At 60.1% G+C, this 18,228-nt stretch overlaps 1 protein-coding gene across 8 annotated transcripts in view; it reads right to left on the bottom strand.

The window, feature by feature from the left end:
- Nucleotides 1-18,228, bottom strand: part of LOC130153420 (protocadherin gamma-C5-like) — a 55,395-nt gene that overhangs the window by 27,068 nt on the left and 10,099 nt on the right. Inside the window, exon 1 of one of the 8 annotated variants that reach the window (XM_056348144.1) lies at nucleotides 16,504-17,520. The exons of 2 other annotated variants lie outside the window; for them this stretch is intronic. In XM_056348144.1, coding sequence (XP_056204119.1) covers nucleotides 16,504-17,367 — 864 coding nt within the window. In that variant the 5' untranslated portion in view covers nucleotides 17,368-17,520. 5 more of the 8 variants (XM_056348141.1, XM_056348146.1, XM_056348139.1 and 2 more) reach the window with 5 other exon arrangements.

The raw sequence follows: 18,228 nt of genomic DNA, 5'->3' as shown, positions 1-18,228 counted from the left end.
AACCCCCGCCCCGCCCGGCTGCAGAGAGCGGGCACCGGCGGGCACCCCCTCCCCAAACCCGGCCGAGGGTGCCGCGCCCCAGCCCGCGGTTGCGGTCAGCCTGGGGGCCACGCTCCCGAGCTCACCTCGCTGCACAGGGTGGGATCCGGGTTGGCACCGCCTGGACCCGCGGAGGGTCTCACAAACATGAACTCGCTGATGTCCGAGACCGGAGAAAAGCAGGAGCGGTAACGCGGAGCAGGTGGTGCCGTGGCTGTCACCTGGACGCCCATCACCGTGTCCCCTTGCTTAGGTTCATAGTTCAAGTGCCCAAAAATGTGGCTAGGAGGGGGCTGAAGCGTGTTCACACTCTCCACGCAGCAGCCCTGGCTGGCAGGTGCAGAGCCCCGATGGAGGCACCGCACGCCCAGCACTGCCAGTCCCACGAGTGAGACAGCAGAGATGAGCACTAGGGACGCGATCAGATAAAGCGTAATTGTGGCCAAGCCCCCACCATCAGTGGCCCGAGTCTCGGCGCCCTGCAAGGCTTCTGGCCCCTTCTCCTCCACCAGTACCACCAGTGTGACAGCTGTGGAAAGCGGGGGTTCCCCGGCATCCCGGATCACCACCAGCAGTTCATGCGCAGAGGCATCTGTCTCCTGCAAAGCCCGGGTGATCCGGATCTCCCCAGAGCGCAGTGCCACACTGAAAAGCCCCAGGTCTGTGGCTTCCACGAGATGGTAGGAGAGCCAGGCATTGCGCCCCGAGTCCGCATCTATCCCCACCACCTTGGTGATGAGAGCAAAAGGGGCAGTGGAGGGGGAGATTCGGAACTGGGTAGTGGAGTCCTCCCCGGCCCTGGGGAAATGCACCCGTGGGGCATTATCATTCTGATCCACTATAAAAACGTGAACCAGTGTCCTGTTCCTCAGGGCTGGGGAGCCACCATCAGAGACCTCCACGTGGAACTGGACATAGGTGGTTTGTTCATAGTCAAAGGGGAGTTTGGCAGAGACCTGGCCACTTGTGGGATGTATGGAGAGGTAGCGAGTCGGATCCAGGCCTGGATCTGTCCCACCAGCTCGCAGGATGGAGTAGGAAAGGCGGGAATTCTGCTCTGAGTCAGGGTCAGCAGCGGAGACTGTAACCAGCACACTGCCCACCGGGTTGTTTTCTGCCACCAGCACTTCGTAGGATGCTTGTTCAAACTGAGGCGCATTGTCATTGACATCTGCCAGCGTGATTGGCAAGATGGTGTGGCGGGAGAGTGGAGGACTGCCCAGGTCCGAGGCAGAGACGGTGACATTGTAGTAGGCAACATGCTCCCGGTCCAAACGGGTGCTGGTCAGCAGTGAGTACTGGTGCTCATAGTCCTTACGCAGCTGGAAGGGAAGATCTGGAGACACATGACACTGGACCTTGCCCTGCTCACCAGAGTCCCTGTCTCTGACGTGTATCACAGCCACCACTGTGCCCAGGGGTGCATCCTCACTCAGGGAGCTGGAGAAAGAGGTAAGAATGACCTCAGGGGCATTGTCATTCACATCAGTGATTTCCACCACCACACTGCAGTGCTCCTCCATCGTTGGCGACCCCATGTCCTTGGCCTCCACTTCGATCTCATACACTGTTGCCTCCTCAAAGTCCAGGTTGCCCTGGACACGAATCTCCCCAGTTTGCTCATCGATGGCAAAGATCTGGCGTAAGGCAGCTGAGTTGTGGCTGCTGAGGGAGTAGCGGATGTCCCCATTGGGCCCTTCGTCCACATCAGTGGCATTTAATTTCACCACAAGGGTGCCCAGTGGCGAGTTCTCCACTAAACGGGCTCCGTATGATGGTCTGTCAAAGACCGGGTGGTTGTCATTGGCATCCAGGACATGAATAGTGATGTGTATCTTGCTGGACTGAGGGGGAGAGCCCCCGTCTTCCGCAGTCAGGACCAGGTGGTGGAAAGCTCTGAGTTCCCGGTCCAGGGCTCTCTCCAGCACCAGTTCAGGGAACTTCCCCCCATCTGTGCGTGCCTTCACATTGAGGTTGAAGTTCTCATTGGCACTCAGGTGATAGGTCTGCAAGGTGTTGGTGCCCACATCGGGGTCCTGGGCAGGCTGGATGGGGAACCGGGCACCCAGAGATGCCAGCTCATAGATGCGCAACGAAACCTCGTCACTGGGGAACTCCGGGGGGTTGTCATTGACATCCAGAATCTCCACCTCAATGCGGTAGAACTCCACTGGGTTCTCGATGGCAAGTTTCAGGTGGAGGAAGCAGCGGGGATTCTGGCCGCAGAGCTGCTCCCGGTCTATCCGCTCACTGACCATTATAATGCCAGTGTTAACATTGACCGAGAAGTACTGAGAATCCGAATCAGACAGTACCTGCAGGTTAGCTGCTGCCAGTTTCGCCACATCGGTGCCCAGGTCCTTCGCAATATTGCCCACGAAGGCACCCCGGGTGAGCTCCTCCGGGATGCTGTACCGGATCTGAGCAGAGGAGCTGTGCAAAAACAGACAGAACGAGAAGACACGCGGCAGCCCCAGGGACCGGTCCGCCTTCCCTACCCTCGGCATCCTTGCCGGGTGGGCGGCCGAGGAGCGATGCCCTCCGCGCCCGCGCTCAGCGCTCGCCGCTCCCATTCATTGTTTGGGGCGGACGCGGTTCGAGGAGGGCGGGGGACGCCGGTGCTCCGCACAGCCGCCTCGCCATTGGCTCCGACCGCCGCGCCGCTCCTCCAATCGCCGCGCTCCTTTCTCAGGACAGCAACACCGGCGCCAATCGCAACCCGCGGGCTGTTGCCGCGCGGCGCGAACCTGCGCGGCGCTTCCCCGACCCCGCAACGAGCCGAGCCGAGCCGGGCCGGGCCGGGCAGCAACGGCGGACCCGGGGGCCATGCGCGGTCCTGCCGCCCCGCCCAGGCACCGCCTTCCCCAGCCCCAAGGCTCTCACCTGGCCGGGCTCCCGCAGCGTACCGGTAGTGGAGAGGAAAGCCCTGGTTTCCCTCGGTAGGGTCGCGGGGGGTGGACAGGGCCGCAGGAAGGTGAAATCACTCCGGTCGGAGCCGGGGGAGAAGCAGGTGCTGTAGCACTGAGACTGGGAGTCGGTGGGTCGCAGGGTGACCTCCATGTACTTGAGGGTGCCGTCGGAGCTGAGCTGGAGCTTGGGGCTGGAGTGCTTGAAGAAGTCCCGGTTGGGCGACTCGCTGAGCCAGCAGCAGCAGCAGGGCGAGCCAGCAGCACGGCCTCTGCGCCGCAGGCAGCGGGCGGCCAGGAGAGTGATGGTGGCAAGTGCCACGGTGCTAACAGCTGCCAGTGCGATGATCAGGTAGAGGGTCAGGTCTGGCTTCTCCTTGGCACCAGCCAGGAAATCCCGAGGCTTGTAGTTATCCTCCGGAGCCATGTCCTCCAGGGCCACAGTGATGATGACAGTGGTGGACAGTGGTGGGTCGCCATTGTCCATCACCTGGACAATGAGCTGCTGCACAGCAGCATCGGTGTCCTGGAGGGCACGTGCTGTCCGCACCTCCCCAGTGTACAGCGACACATGGAACAAGGAGGGGTCAGTGGACTGCGGCAGCAGTCGGTATGAAAGCCAGGCATTGTGCCCAGCATCTGCATCCACTGCTGTCACCTTGGTGACCAGGTAGCCCAATGGGGCCGACAGCGGAACCCTCTGGGGTGCGGGGACATCACTGTCACTGGCTGGGTGCAGGATAGTGGGGGAGTGGTCATTCTGGTCCAGCACAAAGATGTAGACAGTAACATTGGCATGGAGCGGGGGGGACCCTGAGTCCCGCACAGCCACAGAGACTGGCAGAACCTGCAGCAGCTCAAAGTCAAAGGTGCGCTGAGCATACAGGTTGCCATTCTCAGGATTGATGTGGACAAAGGAAGAGATGGGGGTACCCTGCACTTGGCCACTCTCTATGGAGTAAACAAGCCGAGAATTATCCCCATCGTCAGGGTCCGAGGCAGAGACAGTGCACAGCAGGGAGCCAGGCAGGTTGTTCTCCTGGAGGAAGGCATCATAGGAGGGCTGCAAGAAGCGTGGGGGGTTGTCATTCACATCAGATATGTTGAGGACCAACATGAGTGTTGTGGTGAGGGCAGGAGACCCACCATCCCGGGCAATCAGCTCCACTGCATACTGTGAGGTGGACTCACGGTCCAGGCTGTCCCGGGTGACCAGGGAGAAGTGGTTCTGAAGGGACCTGATGGCAAAAGGCACATCGGGGGCAATCTCCAAACTCACATCCCCATTGGCCCCTGAGTCTTGGTCCCGTACATTGAAGAGCCCCACAACGGTCTCTGGTGGGGTATCTTCTGGCACCGGGTTCAGCAGGGAGGTGAGCAGCACCTCAGGGGAGTTGTCATTGGTATCCTCCACTTCCACCTGCAGTGTGCAGTGTCCCTCCATCTCCGGGACCCCTCTGTCATGGGCTCGCACATAGATCTCATAGAAAGGTGATTCCTCGAAGTCCAGGGCCCCACTCACCCGGACCTCACCACTGTGGGGATCCAGGGTAAAGAGCCTCCGGACAGAGTCAGAGGTGTGAACCCCAAAGGAGTACTGTGTCTCCCCATTGGGGCCCTCATCAGGGTCAGATGCATTGAGCTGGACGAGCAGGGCCCCCACGGGTATGTTTTCCGGGACTTGCACCTTGTACATGGCACGATCAAAGGTGGGTGCATTGTCGTTGACATCCAGGACCACGACTGTGATCTGCGCTGTGCCCGAGCGAGCTGGGCTTCCCCCATCCACAGCCGTCAGCACCAGCTGCAGTTCTGGCTGCTCTTCCCGGTCCAGGGCACGCTCCAGCACCAGCTCTGGGAAGAGTTTGCCATCCTGCTGCTGCTTGACATCCAGGGAAAAGTGGGAGTTGGGGCTTAGCCAGTAGGAGCCCACAGCATTGGTGCCCACATCAGAGTCCTGCGCACTCTCCAGGGGGAAGCGTGCAGCCACTGTGGCAGACTCAGCAACGCGCAGCATGCGGTGAGCAGTGGGGAAGCTCGGGGAGTTGTCATTCAGGTCCAGGATTTCCACTTCCAGGCGGAAGAGCTGCAGGGGGTTCTCTGTCACCACCTGCACCGACAGCACGCAGCTGGCAGCCGCTCCGCACAGCCGCTCCCGGTCCAGCTGCTGGCTCACCACCAGCGCACCGCTGTCCAGGTGCACGGCGAAGTGGCGCAGGTTCTCCTCTGAGCCCAGGCGCAGCCTGCGACCTGGCAGCTCCTCCACCTTCAAGCCCAGGTCCCAGGCCACGTTCCCCACCACGGTTCCCACCTCCGACTCCTCAACCACCGAGTAGTGGATCTGCCCGGAGACCCAGCCCCAGCCGCAGAGCAAAAACAAACTCAGTACTTGCCATTTCCAGGCGGGTCGCTGGAGGCTGCCGCTTTCCATGTCCATGCGCGTCCGGCCCAGGACACAGCAGGCGCCGGAAAGATGCAAAAAAAATCCCCAGGTCTCTCTTCCACGGCTTGGAAAACAGCTCTGGGGCTCCGGCAGGCTGCGGCTCCGGCTGTCAGCCTCCCAGCAGAGGGGGTGGGCTGGGGGAGGGGAACTGAATCACAGCCCCAGCGCGGAGGTGGAAGTGGGGGGGGAGAAGTAGATCCCCCCCACCCCCACCCCGGCTTCAGATCAGCGCCCAATTGGCCGAGAGCTCCGGCCCCTCTCGCCCAGCACTGGCGCCCTGGAGGTTTGGGAAGCAGGGGCCCGAGCCGGCATCAGCCAGGCTGCCACCCCCGGCCTCCCCTCCACCAGCCTGAGTCACTTGCTCCGACAGCTCACTTCACGTTCGCAGGGAAACTGCACATCCTGGCAGCCTGGAAGCTAGGTACAAGCCCTCCCTGTGTGCTCCCCCTTCCACAATGGTGGCTTCACACTGCACCCACAGACAAAGGGCAGCTGTCATGAACACAGGCCAAAAGGCCTTTTCATGCCCAATAAAAAGGTGCTTGTTAGAGCCCTGAGGTGCCAGGGGCTCTTCTCAAACCCCTTTTCTCCTCCCCACAAACTAATGCTCTGGCCACTGCCTGTACCCTGTAATTGCCTCTGTAAGTGAAACATCACTGCCACCAGCACACCATCAGCCCAGAGACCTTGCACTGAGGCAGGGACACCCACCCCTGCCAGCACCCCATGGGTGTCCGAGGTAGTAGGTGAGGAGGCAGAGATGGGTGAGCCATTCAAAGGCGGAATGCACTTGCTCCCCACACACACCCAGCTGGACACCCCTTCCTCACCTTGGGACAAGGAAGAGATCAACCTCCACAGTACCCCAGTCACTGCAAATGCAGGGAGCCAGCCAACAAGCCCACTTGACCACCGCCAGATCACAGCATCAGGTCAGGACATCAGACTGAGATGAGGCCTGAGCCATCCACCTGACAGACACATATGATGAAATGCCACAGCAGACACAGCTTTGCAGCCAAGCAACCTCCCAGAGGGCAAAAGCAGGTGTCTCAGCCTCCCCAGGGAGGGAGCAGAGCAGTAACTCCCCCTCTCTCCCTTTCCCAGAAGATGGTGGCAAGCTGCAGGGTGTTTGCTCAGTTCACATCCCCACAGAAGCCTTGTGCAGTCATGCCCTCAGTTCATGTCAGCGGTGCACTCAAGACCACCCTGACCTCCCCTGGGTGCATGCAGACCCTGGGGGTTGGGGTCCGCAGTGGTGCAGCAGGCAGGGGACCCAGGTCCTGCCTGGGACCCTGCTCATCCCCACCACCTGGGCCCCAAGGGGATCTGGGGGAATAGGTGACCGAGGCTGGGGGCACCCACACCCAGCACGGTGGACAGTGACAGGGACACAAGCCTTCTGGGTGAGGATAAAGACGGCACAGCCGCTGCCGCCGAGGGGCCTCCCTCTCTTCTGCAGCCCCTCCCTGCCCATTCTGAGAATCACGGGGCGGGACCACCCTACTGCCACTCTGGGAGAGACACAGGAAGGGACCTCGCGACTGGTGCAGGACGGCGCCCGAGTCCCACCTACTGCCCGCTCGGCGGGCGGGGAGAAGGCCTTCTTAAAGGGCAAACGCAGCAAAAGGCTGGAAAAGTGGGTTCCCCAGTGTCCAGAGACCTGTTTGACCTGCTTGGACGTCCTAATTCCCTGAGGGCTGCCGACGGTGTCACCAGCAGGAGGGTGTCACAGTAACCTTGACTTTGGGATGTGCCCTGTGCCCATCCCTGGCAGGGTCCCAGACAGCACAACCAGGTGACAGACATTGCTGCTGGCAACACAGAGTGCTATGCCCCAGGAATGGATTTGGTGCTGCTGCAGTGTCCCAGTAGAAGCCCCCTGTGAAGCCCATATAGTCTGGGAGAATCTGCATAGTGTCCCAAGGTAGCTCAGTCACCAAGGGGCTGGAGTAAGGGATGGGCTTCACACAGGGGATCCTGCTGTTGCTTGGGTCTGCCAAAGCCCTGGATGGGAATGCTGGCAAGGCAGGAAGGGTATGGGGTGTTTAGGGTGGAGAAGGAGATATCCCTGTTCCAGAGGGCCAGAGCTCACCTTACAGAAAGGTTCCAATCCAGACAACCCAGGGAGCTGAGGGATCACTGGAGATCCTGCAGGGTAGGATCTCTCATGGCAGGGCATGCCACCTGCCACAGATGGGGCCAGCACCGTCCCCACTGCATCGGTTTTAGGGTCTGGCCATTACCCTGCAAAGCAAAGAGGTGTATAGCCCTTGCAGGCTTGACATGGTCTGTGGCATTGGGCTGGATCTTCTGTCACCACAAAGACTGAAAATCCAGAGCTCAGTGTCAGCCCAGATGGTTTCTCACTACCGGTGTCTTTCCAGTGTAGTACTGGGAAGTAGGGAGGAGCCATGGCTAGGGCTCAGGCTTACCACCTGTCTGTTATCACCTCTTTCCACCCCCATTCTCAAATAATTTACTTCCCCCACCCCCAGAGGCATCTTGCCAGGACCCTTTGGTGGAGGGCACACCTTTGTCCCCAGCTGTAGGACAACCCACACAATGCTGAGGAACACTTGCTCCTGCAGCTGCTGCAGCCATTTGCACCTGCCACAAATCAGAACTGCTGAGCCTGAGCAGCAATGCGGAGGGGGAGGGGGCGGGGGTAGGAAAGGGAGGGGAAGGCGTAAAATAATTCTGAGAGGTTTCTGCCTCTGTCTGTGATTCAGCCACAGAGAGCAGGCAGCACACGCAGCCCCACGCCCATGCACAGCTTCCACTGTACCTCACTTCCGTCTGCTCCGAGGAACAGGTTGCTCCTACTCACAGCATCCCAGGAGGGGACACATTACTGGCACCAACCACCTTGGAAACCCATCAGATTTACCCCCCCTTTCACTGGATCCACTCCCCAGCCTCAACTCTGAGGATCAAAGCGTTCCTGTAATTAAAAACTCTCAAGCTGCACAATTCCCACCGGGGAAGAAGCACAGAAGCTGCCTGCCATGCGTGAATGCCTTCCTTGCTGCAGTTTGTTCAGTCAGGACATGAGACATCATCCAGACACAGCGTATTACAAATCGTGTGGGGCTTTTAATAGGGTTGTTAAACCACCACTTCAGTGCAAGACTCACCATCCTGCTCAGAGCCACAGTCCAGCGCACCAGAGCCCTGCAAGCAACGGGTTGACTGCAATCCCACCCCACCCCAAAGTGAACATCACAAAATTTCTACAGAAACAAAACCAGAACCACCAGGAGTGAAACACAAAATGAGACACGGACTGGAGGAACTGCTCTGTGACCACAGTCTGTCAAACGAAGGAACCAGCATCGTCCTTCAGCTCTGCATACTACACTGTGGGAAGTGACACCCTGGTTCCCCCTCGCTGACAGCTGGTGGCTCCCAGCCCTGTTTGCAAGGCCACCTCCTCAGCCCCCACCAGGGCACGATGCAGAGAGGCTATGTTCCCCTCCCAGTGCCCCCCTTGGCTCTCACTTTGCTAAGGGAAGGAAATACCATTAGCAGCAAACTTTCTGCCAAGGATTTGCAAGTGGTTGCAAGCTGACCTCAGTCTCCATCAGTTACTCACACAAGACATACCCAAAACTGCATCCGAAATATATATATGTTCGCTAACCTGAGCAAACTGACACACTTGATCCTGCACACCACAGTGCAAATGTCAATGATACTCAGGACGACTCATATGACTACAAAGAAGACCTGTTCAGCTACAGCTTAACCACTCTTTAGAGGCAAGGCGCAACTGGATATTCCCCCCAACCTCAACCTGCTACACCTATGGCACAAATGGACCATGTCTCTGCCTGGCACTGAGAAATGCCAAGGAAGGAGCTACATTACCTCAGCAGGCATGGGGAGCCGGCCGGTGGTGCCCACGATCTGGTGGTACAGCCCTGGCTCACCATTCCTTATGGTGCTCTGGCGGCTCCCCAGGGGGCTGGAAGTGAAGGGCTTTTTACACAGAAGATCACTCTGGCGAGAGTCTGTGGTGAGATAGACCTGGTGGTAGAAATTGGGTGGCATGAAGCCACCACGCACGGCGTCAATGTGGTGGAAGGGCCCTGGTGTCCTGTACAGGGTGCTCCTGGAACTGTTGAACAGCTCCTTTGACTGCCTCCACTTGTAGCACTTGAAGATGCCCACTGACAGCATGGTGATGAAGAAAGCTGCTGACACCAAAATCACAGCCAGGATGAGATAGAAAGTCAAGTGCCTCCTGGAATCATTGGCAGGTGCCACATCAGTGAGGTCAGTAAGCACCTCCTTGACCATCTCAGCCACAGAGATGGAGACAGTGGCACTGGCGGACAGCACAGGCTCCCCATGGTCTTTCAGCAGGATGACTAGTGTGTGCTGGGGAGCATCATCCTCCTGGAGTTGGCGTGCCGTGAAGATCTCCCCACTGTGCAGCCCAACTGAGAACAGGCTGGGGTCAGTGGCCTGCAACAGGGTATAGGAGATCCAGGCATTGTACCCTGCATCTGCATCCACTGCCACCACCTTGGTGACTATGTGCCCAGCAGGAGTGCCTGGTGCCACCACATCAGTATAGGTGGCAGTGGTGTTGGGGTGAGGGTGCAGCACAGTTGGGGCATTATCATTGAGGTCAGTGACAAACACACTGACTGAGACATTAGTGGCCAGAGGCGGAGAGCCGCCATCCTGGACCTGCACCGTCATGCTGAACTCCACCTGGTCCTCATGGTCCAGGGAGGTAAGCAGGTAGAGGGTGCCATTTTCTCGGTGGATGGAGAAGAGGTGGCCTACACTGGGGTCACCCTGCAAGAGGGTATAGGAGAGATGGGCATTGCGCCCAAGGTCTGGGTCTGTGGCACTCACATTAAGGATGGGGATACCAGGCATGTTGTTCTCCAGCACATACACATCATAAGAGTCCTGAGAAGACTTGGGCGCATTGTCATTGATGTCTGACACCTGCACCAGGATCTGTTTTACGGCAGACAAGGGTGGTGAGCCTGAGTCCCTGGCGGTGATAGTGATGTTATACTCTGATGCCTTTTCCCGGTCCAGAGCCGCTTTTGTTTTCAATGTGTAATAATTTTTGAGGGAGGAGCTGAGCATGAACGGGATCCCAGGGGAAATGAAGCAGTTCACCAGACCGTTGCCATGGGAGTCCAAATCTGTAACACTCAGCAGAGCTACGACCGTCCCTGGGGCTGCATCTTCAGGCACAGGGCTGTACACAGAAGTCACTGTCACCTCTGGAGCATTGTCATTCACATCCACGACTTCCACCAGCACTTTGCAATGAGCCATGCCAGGAACAGCACCCTTGTCTTTAGCCTGTAAGTAAATCTCATACAGCTTCATTTCCTCATAGTCCAGCTGTCCCTTGACCTTCAAGTCCCCCGTGGCTGAATCCAGAGCAAAGAGTTCTCGTACCTTGGCAGGTGTGTGGCTGCTGAAGGAATAGACAATGTCTCCATTGGGCCCATCATCCAGATCATACGCGCTGATCCTGGTGACCAGGGTACCATCGGGCATGTTCTCCCTCACACTTGCCTTGTAGGTGGACTGATTGAAGACCGGGGCATTATCGTTGGCGTCCACAACGTCAATGTGGATCTGCACGTGGGCTGACCGTGGCGGGCTGCCTCCATCCAGCGCAGTCAAGACCAAGTGCAGCTCCCGTTGCTCCTCCCTGTCCAGCTCCTTCTCTAGCACCAGCTCCGCGTACTTGCTGCCATCCACCCTCGTCTGCACGTCGAGCGCAAAGTGCGGGTTAGCGCTGAGCTGGTAGGTCTGCAAAGAGTTAACTCCCACATCGGGGTCTTGCGCGCTCTCTAGCGGGAAGCGCGCTCCGGCTGCCACCGACTCACTGATTTCCAGCCTCGCCTGGCTGCTGGGAAAAACCGGGTCGTTGTCATTGATGTCCTGGATCTCCACGGCGCCGCTGTACAGCTCCAGCGGGTTTTCCACCAAGATCTCAAAGCTGAGGGCGCAGGGGGAGTGCGCGCCGCAGAGCTCCTCCCGGTCTATCCGCTCGCTCACCAGCAGCGCGCCGCTCGTCAGATCCACCCCGAAGTACTTCTTGTTGCCCCCGGACACCACCCGCAGCCGGCGTCCCGGCAGCCGCCCGAGGTCCAGCGCCAGGTCGGCTACCACGTTCCCCACCGTGGAGCCTCTCCGCGCCTCCTCGGGAATCGCATAGCGAATCGCGGCGGCAACCCAGTCGGAAACGCCGAACAAAAGCAAGAGGCTCAGTACCTGCCCCGTCGTCACCCCGCGGCTCCTCGCAGCAACGCCGTTCATCGCACAGGACGGCCGCGCCCTCCGCTTCGCCCCCCCGCCCCGGCTAGAAACCCCCAGCTCGCCCCGTCATGCCGCTGCCCAGCGCGCCCCGGGAAGCGCCGGGCATTGCTCTGAGGGCTCGGCCGTGACTCGCTCCCAGGCTCTCTGAGACCGTCTGCGCCTCATCCCGGCTCCGAGCGGGGCCGGGCCGCCAGATCCCCCCACTCCATCATTGGCCGACAGCGGCACACAGAGTCCCGGCCCATAACTGCACGGAGCGCAGGGCTGCCGCAGCCCCGCCGGGAGGGAGCGGCGGCCCCGGCCCGCGGGGCTCAAGCCGGTTGACCCTGAAGGGAGAGCACAGCCCTGCGAGAAACCCAGCTAATGGCAGCCGGGCGGGGAGAGCGCTGCCTAGATCGGGCACAGGGGCTGCGCGCGCGGGCAGGAAGGTGTAAGAGCTGGCGGAGAGGAGGACGCCAGAAAGGGTGATACGGCAACGGGTGGGGTGTCCCCCGGGAAAACATCGCTGGAAAGAGACAGCGGGAGCAAGCAGGGGAAGTGGAGCGGGCGGGACGAGGGGTGGGGAGGGTCGGCCGGGGCACGCAGGGCGCCGGGGAGAGCCAGCCCAGCCCTGGCACGCGACGCACCAAGTCCGAGTGTCCCTCGGGATGTCGGTCCTCCCACCGAAGTGCTTGGCCAGCCTCTTCCTGGTATCCCACGTCGTCGCAGCGTCGCGCTTCTGCGTGCCACCACGGCAGCGTCACCGGCAAAACGAGACGGATGTCGTGCTGCCGAGTTAGGAGCAACCCCTCCGGCCGCAGTCACCCCCTGCCGCAGGGCCCCCAGTAGCATCGCCCCTCCAGCTCCCAATGCCACCACTGTCCCACCAGGCATCTTCCCCGACAAATCGTAGAAATCTCGGGTTAAGACGCCCTCCTGCTCTCGCCACCTCCCAGCTTGCTCCCCAGCACCTGTTTCCACCAGCCAGACGCAGGGAAATCACAGTCTGCGACGTGCCGATTCACCGGGAGCAGTTCCTGTTCCCGTGCTGGTCACGGCACCGGCAGCGCCTGGGTGAGAAACAGCCAATTCTCGGGCTGCCTGCCTGCGTTTGGGGCTGTCATGGCCAACAACTCCTGATACCTTGGATTTTCCAACGTTTCGAGCGTTCATGTGGATAAAACTACCTCAATTTGGGCATTCGTTGTCTGTCACCTGCACAACTGATCAGCTGTCACGGTAAGGGGCCCAGGATGCTTGGTAAGGGAGCACCAGGAGCTCTGTCAAAACCCGCCTGTGGCCAAGAAACACAGAGTCCAGGTGGCTTCCCACAGCCGAGATTGATAAGGAAGGGACGGTGATCTCTGGGAAATAAACCGGACTAGAGATCAGTGCCCACGTGTTCACTCACTTACCGAGAGACAGGAGAAGGCTCCCCGCGCCCTGCAGACCTGGCTCGGAAACCTGGCTGGTTATCAGCTATTGCTCGTCGTGGCGGAGCGTCTTGTGGAAGGGATGCAAATCATCTGCACCAATGTGGGAGACATGACACCCACCAAAGTGACAGGGACCTTGACTCTGGTTACGTGTCCTTGCCCTGCACGGGCCCCTTAACTGCTATGAGCAACACGGGATCCACTCAGAGAGGCAGTATTTCTGCGCTTATATGAAGAATCAATAATATCAAATAGATCGGCGCAGCCTTTCCTCTCTTACATGCTCAGCTATTTCCTTTCCTACCAAATAATCGTTGCTGAAGGATAAACTAATTGTATCAGCTCCACTTACCATTCTCATCACCAGTCCACGGAATGTGATAAAAGTACAGGTTTCACACCGATAAAATCCAACGTTAGTCATCTAATGCTGTACTTAAATAGAATTTCGTTCTGGAGCAATTTAAAGACTAAGAAGGAAAACTATATGCTTTAGCCACTGCAGCTGCATCATGCACGTAAGTACACGATATGCTTCTATCCATTTTGGAGCGCTTCTGTAACAGACAGTATCTGCAGGCTCACAGTGCTGACAGCAAACTTCTTTTCTCATAGGACCTTATGCAACAAAATCCCAATTACCTTTCTCTTTTACATATAATCCGAAAAGAAGAAAATCCATAGCTCTCTTCGAGACAAATTTTGAAACAGTATTCAGCCACTTATTTTCTTTGAAATAAGCTCTGAATCTTTTTTCCAACCACTGCCCATTTTGTATCTTTCCCTGTTTACTCAGCAATTTGTCTAACGTGCGTATCACAATTCTTAAGGAGTTTCTCTTTGTATGAATGTGCACACAACCCCTATTCAGAGTACCTCGACCGCTTAGTCCCAGCAGCAGCGGAGAGCTGAGTACAACAAAGAGACCTCTGGAAAGGCATGGAAGACTGAACATTTCCCTTCCCGTATTTCGACTGATCTGGAGACATTACGTCTCCACCACTTTGATGGGAAGCCCGAATACGGAAGGTGATGCTCTGGAGCTCCTGAAAGCACCATTTGGCGGGAGAGGAGTGGAAATGTGCGAAAGTTAACGGCAAAGATGCCTTTCCCCTGCACCAGGAATTCCTTCGGGGAGGGGTTCAAGCCAAATCCCAGCCAGAGCCGCTCACTCCGGCATTATGCCCGGGCTCCAGAGAAGTCGCTGGCAGTAGTGGACCCAAAGCATTTTCCGCTGGGCGCCAGGCTCGGAGCTACAGTGAGGCACCAGCCCCGGCTCCCCAGACGGAGGGGGATGTTATTCCCGGGTGTAAATAAATAACTTCCTTTTGAGGCGTTCAGAATATGAAAAGAAGTAAGCAAGCAGGGGAAACAGCAGTACAGAGCTGCTGCCCTGAACAGGCCCGGACAGATCACACATTGTTATCACAGGAACGGGCTCAAATCGGGCTGAGACGATCAAACTGGACCAAGATGAAAGGGTTATCTCAACTTCGGACCCCAGGTCACCGTTGCCCAGACTCTACTCCGTGTCCACCCCACCACCCCAGCTCAGTGAAACTCGCACCTAGAGCAGGACAGACAGCAATACTGACAGCATTGCGTCGCTCCTCGGGGAACAACCGACAATTTACGGATGAGACTGAGCAGGTCAAAAGGAAGAGCCATAGTCACACACACACACCAGCACACAGCCACGCCCCCGAGCGATTCAGCAATACGCCCGGATGTAACGCTGAGCTTTGCCGGTTACCCACTGATCTCTGAGGGCAGAACAGGGGAAGGAGAATAATCACACAAGCCCACAGAAAGGGACCCTAGGACGGAAGCTCACCTGTGCAGACCTCTCGGCGCTATGAGAGTCCATCCTGGAATCAGTGTCAGAGCCGCGTTCACCAGCTAGGAGACGGTCAGACACGGCTACTGCCCCTGGTCTCAGAAACGTGAAGTCCTTCTGACCCGACTCGGAGGCTAAACACACCTCGTAGGAGTAGGGCAGGGGCAGCGTGCTGCTGCAGTAGTTATACGGAGCTTTTGAGCCCAGGCTTGAATACAGTTCTTTATCAGAAGTTAGAAAAACGGGAGGGCTCCTTGATCGTCGGCATTTAAAGAACAGTATCAAAATTACTGTGGAAACGAATAACAAAGACACGACAGCGAGCGCCGCTACAAGAATGAGGTTTAGGTCAGACACCAGCTCAGACACAGCTTCTCCATCGCTCAGCTCCGGCAGCGCCTCCTGCAAGCTCTCGGCCAGCACCACGTGCAGCGTGGCCGTGGCCGACAGCGCCGGCTGCCCGTGGTCCTTCACCACGGCCACCAGCCGCTGCTTGGCCGCGTCCCTCTCCGACACGGCCCGCGCCGTGCGCACCTCGCCGCTGTGCAGCCCCACGCGGAACAGCGCCGGCTCCGGCGCCTGCACCAGCTCGTACGACAGCCACGCGTTGCGCCCCGCGTCCGCGTCCACCGCCACCACCTTGGCCACCAGGTACCCGGCCTCGGCCGAGCGCGGCACCACCTCGAACGGCCCCGCGCCCGCCGCCGCCTCCGCCCCCGCGCCCGCCGCCGCCGCCGGCCACAGCACGCGCGGCGCGTTGTCGTTGCGGTCCAGCACGAAGACGCGCACCGTCGCCGTGGAGCTCCGCGCCGGCGCCCCGCCGTCCTGCGCCCGCACCGCCACCGCGAACTCGCGGCACTGCTCGTAGTCGAAGGAGCGCTGCGCGTACACCGCGCCGCTCCGCGCCTCCACCGACACGTACGGCGCCGCGCCCGCGCTGCCGCCCGCCAGCCAGTAGCTCACGCGCCCGTTGGCGCCCGCGTCCGCGTCCCGCGCGCGCACGCGCAGCACCGGCGCGCCCGCCGCGTTGTTCTCCGCCACGTAGGCGCTGTAGGCGGCCTCCTCGAACACCGGCGCGTTGTCGTTCACGTCCGACACCTCCAGCACCAGCGCCGTGCGGCTGGACAGCGCCGGGCTGCCGCCGTCCCTGGCCACCACCGTCACCCGGTGCTCGGCCGCCTGCTCCCGGTCCAGCGCGCTCGCCGTCACCACCTTGTACGAGCCGCCCGACGACGCCACGATCGACAGCGGCGCCTCGCCCGACAGCTCGCACGACACCTGACCGTTCTCCCTGGAGTCCCGGTCCCGCACTTTCACCACGGCTACCACCGTGCCGGCCGGCGCGTCCTCGGGCACCGGGCTCAACAGAGATGTTAGCGTCACCTCGGGCGCGTTGTCGTTCACGTCCAGCACCTCCACCTCCACTTCGCAGTGCGCTACCAGCCCCCCACCGTCCCTCGCCTCCACCAGCAGCGTGTAGCTTCGCGTGTCCTCGAAGTCGAGCGGCTCCTGCAGCACGAGCCGCCCGCTCTCCGCGTCTAACACGAACTTCGCAAGCACCTTGGCCGGCAGCTTCCCGAAGCTGTAGGAGATTTGGGCGTTGGTGCCGGCGTCGGCGTCGGAGGCGGAGACATTCAGTACCGCCGATCCCGGCGGCGCGTCCTCGCGCAGGCTCGCGTAGTACCGGTCGTGCGCGAACACGGGCGGGTTGTCGTTGGCATCGGTGACGTTGATGCAGAGCTGGGCGGTGCCACTCCGGGGCGGTTCTCCGCCGTCCAGCGCCGTCAGCACCAGCCGCAGGCTCTGCTCACGCTCTCGGTCCAGTGCGCTGCGCAGCACCAGCTCCGCGAACTTGCTGCCGTCCTTGCTCTCCTTCACCTCCACCGCGAAGTACTCGTTGGCCTCCAGCTCGTAGCCCTGCAGCGAGTTGCTGCCCACGTCCGCGTCCTCGGCCATGCCCACGGCAAAGCGGGCGCCGGGGGGAGTGAGCTCGTTGATCTCCAGCTGGAAACTATCTTGCAAGAAGCGCGGCGCGTTGTCGTTGACGTCGTGGATGGCGACGTCGACGTGGAAGACGTTGAGCGGGTTCTGCACCAGCGCCTCGAAGCTGACGGCGCAGGACGGCGACTCGCCGCACATCTGCTCCCGGTCCAGCCTCTCGCTCACGTACAGGTTCCCGTTCTCCCCGCTCACGGTGAAGTATTGCTTCTCGGCGCTGAGCCGCAGCTTGCGTGCCGGCAGCTCTGCCGGGCTCAGCCCCAGGTCCCGCGCCAGCGGCCCCACCAGCGAGCCTCTGCCCAGCTCCTCGGGGATGGCGTAGCGGATCCGCTGCGGCGCCGCCCGGCAGCACAAGCACAGCAGCACGGCGGGCAGCAGCGCTCGCCCGGCCGCTCGCCGCCGGCTCGGCCCCGGCCTGCCCGCCATTCTCGCCAGCGCTCGCCGCGCTCCTCCCTCCTGCCGCTGCCCTCCCTCCCTTGCAGCCCCGCTCCGCCACGAGCGCGGGGGCCGCCGGAGGGCAGCGATCTCGGTGCCGGCTCGGACGCCGCTGCTCCCCGCGCTGCCTCTCGCCGCTGCTGCCCGTGCCGCGGCCGTTCTGCCCGGCGCCATGCGAGCCAGCAGCCCGCGGGGGCAGGACGCTGCGCGGCTGCGGCTGCGGCTGCGGCTCCATCGCCGCTTCGCGTCGGCCAACAGCGGCACCCGGAGGCGCCACGACGCCACCGCAGCCGGCTGATGGCCGCGCTCCGCGGCGCACACCCGCTCTCGGGGGCGCTCCCAGCAGCTGCCGGGAGTCGGCGCCACCGGCTACCGGAACGCGCGATTCAGCTTTTCAGTGCGGCGAGTTTCTCACAGCCGCGGCAAGGCGACTCAAGCAGCCCTGCTCAGCCGCGGCACGGCAGTCTGGCTCGGGAACGTGTTGCCGAGCGGCGGAGGAGCGCTCAGGCTCCGCGCAGCAGAGCACAGGTGAGTACAGGTGAGTACAAGCAGGTGCACTGTACAGCGCATTTCCGATATATTCCAACAGCTTCTACTTTTGCTGCGGGTGGGATTTCCCAGATCTTTTATTTCATTTCTACGAGCTCTGAGAACTAACAGCCACAAGTGACTTTCGAGGAGAAGCTGTTGTAGACAGGAAGCGCCAGACCCCGCCTTTTGATTTGAGGAGATTCTTGTTCATATTCCTTTTATTTTACATACCTCTGAGTGTGACTGAGACCGAGGGAAAACGGCAACCCTTATTCCTTTCAACAGCACTATTATTACATGCTCAGAGTTTTACATATCACG

The sequence above is a fragment of the Falco biarmicus genome, chromosome 8, assembly GCF_023638135.1.
Source record: "Falco biarmicus isolate bFalBia1 chromosome 8, bFalBia1.pri, whole genome shotgun sequence".
Lineage (NCBI taxonomy): Eukaryota > Metazoa > Chordata > Aves > Falconiformes > Falconidae > Falco > Falco biarmicus.
Note: the sequence above shows the minus strand (reverse complement) of the source record. Positions and strands in the feature narration are given on the sequence as shown.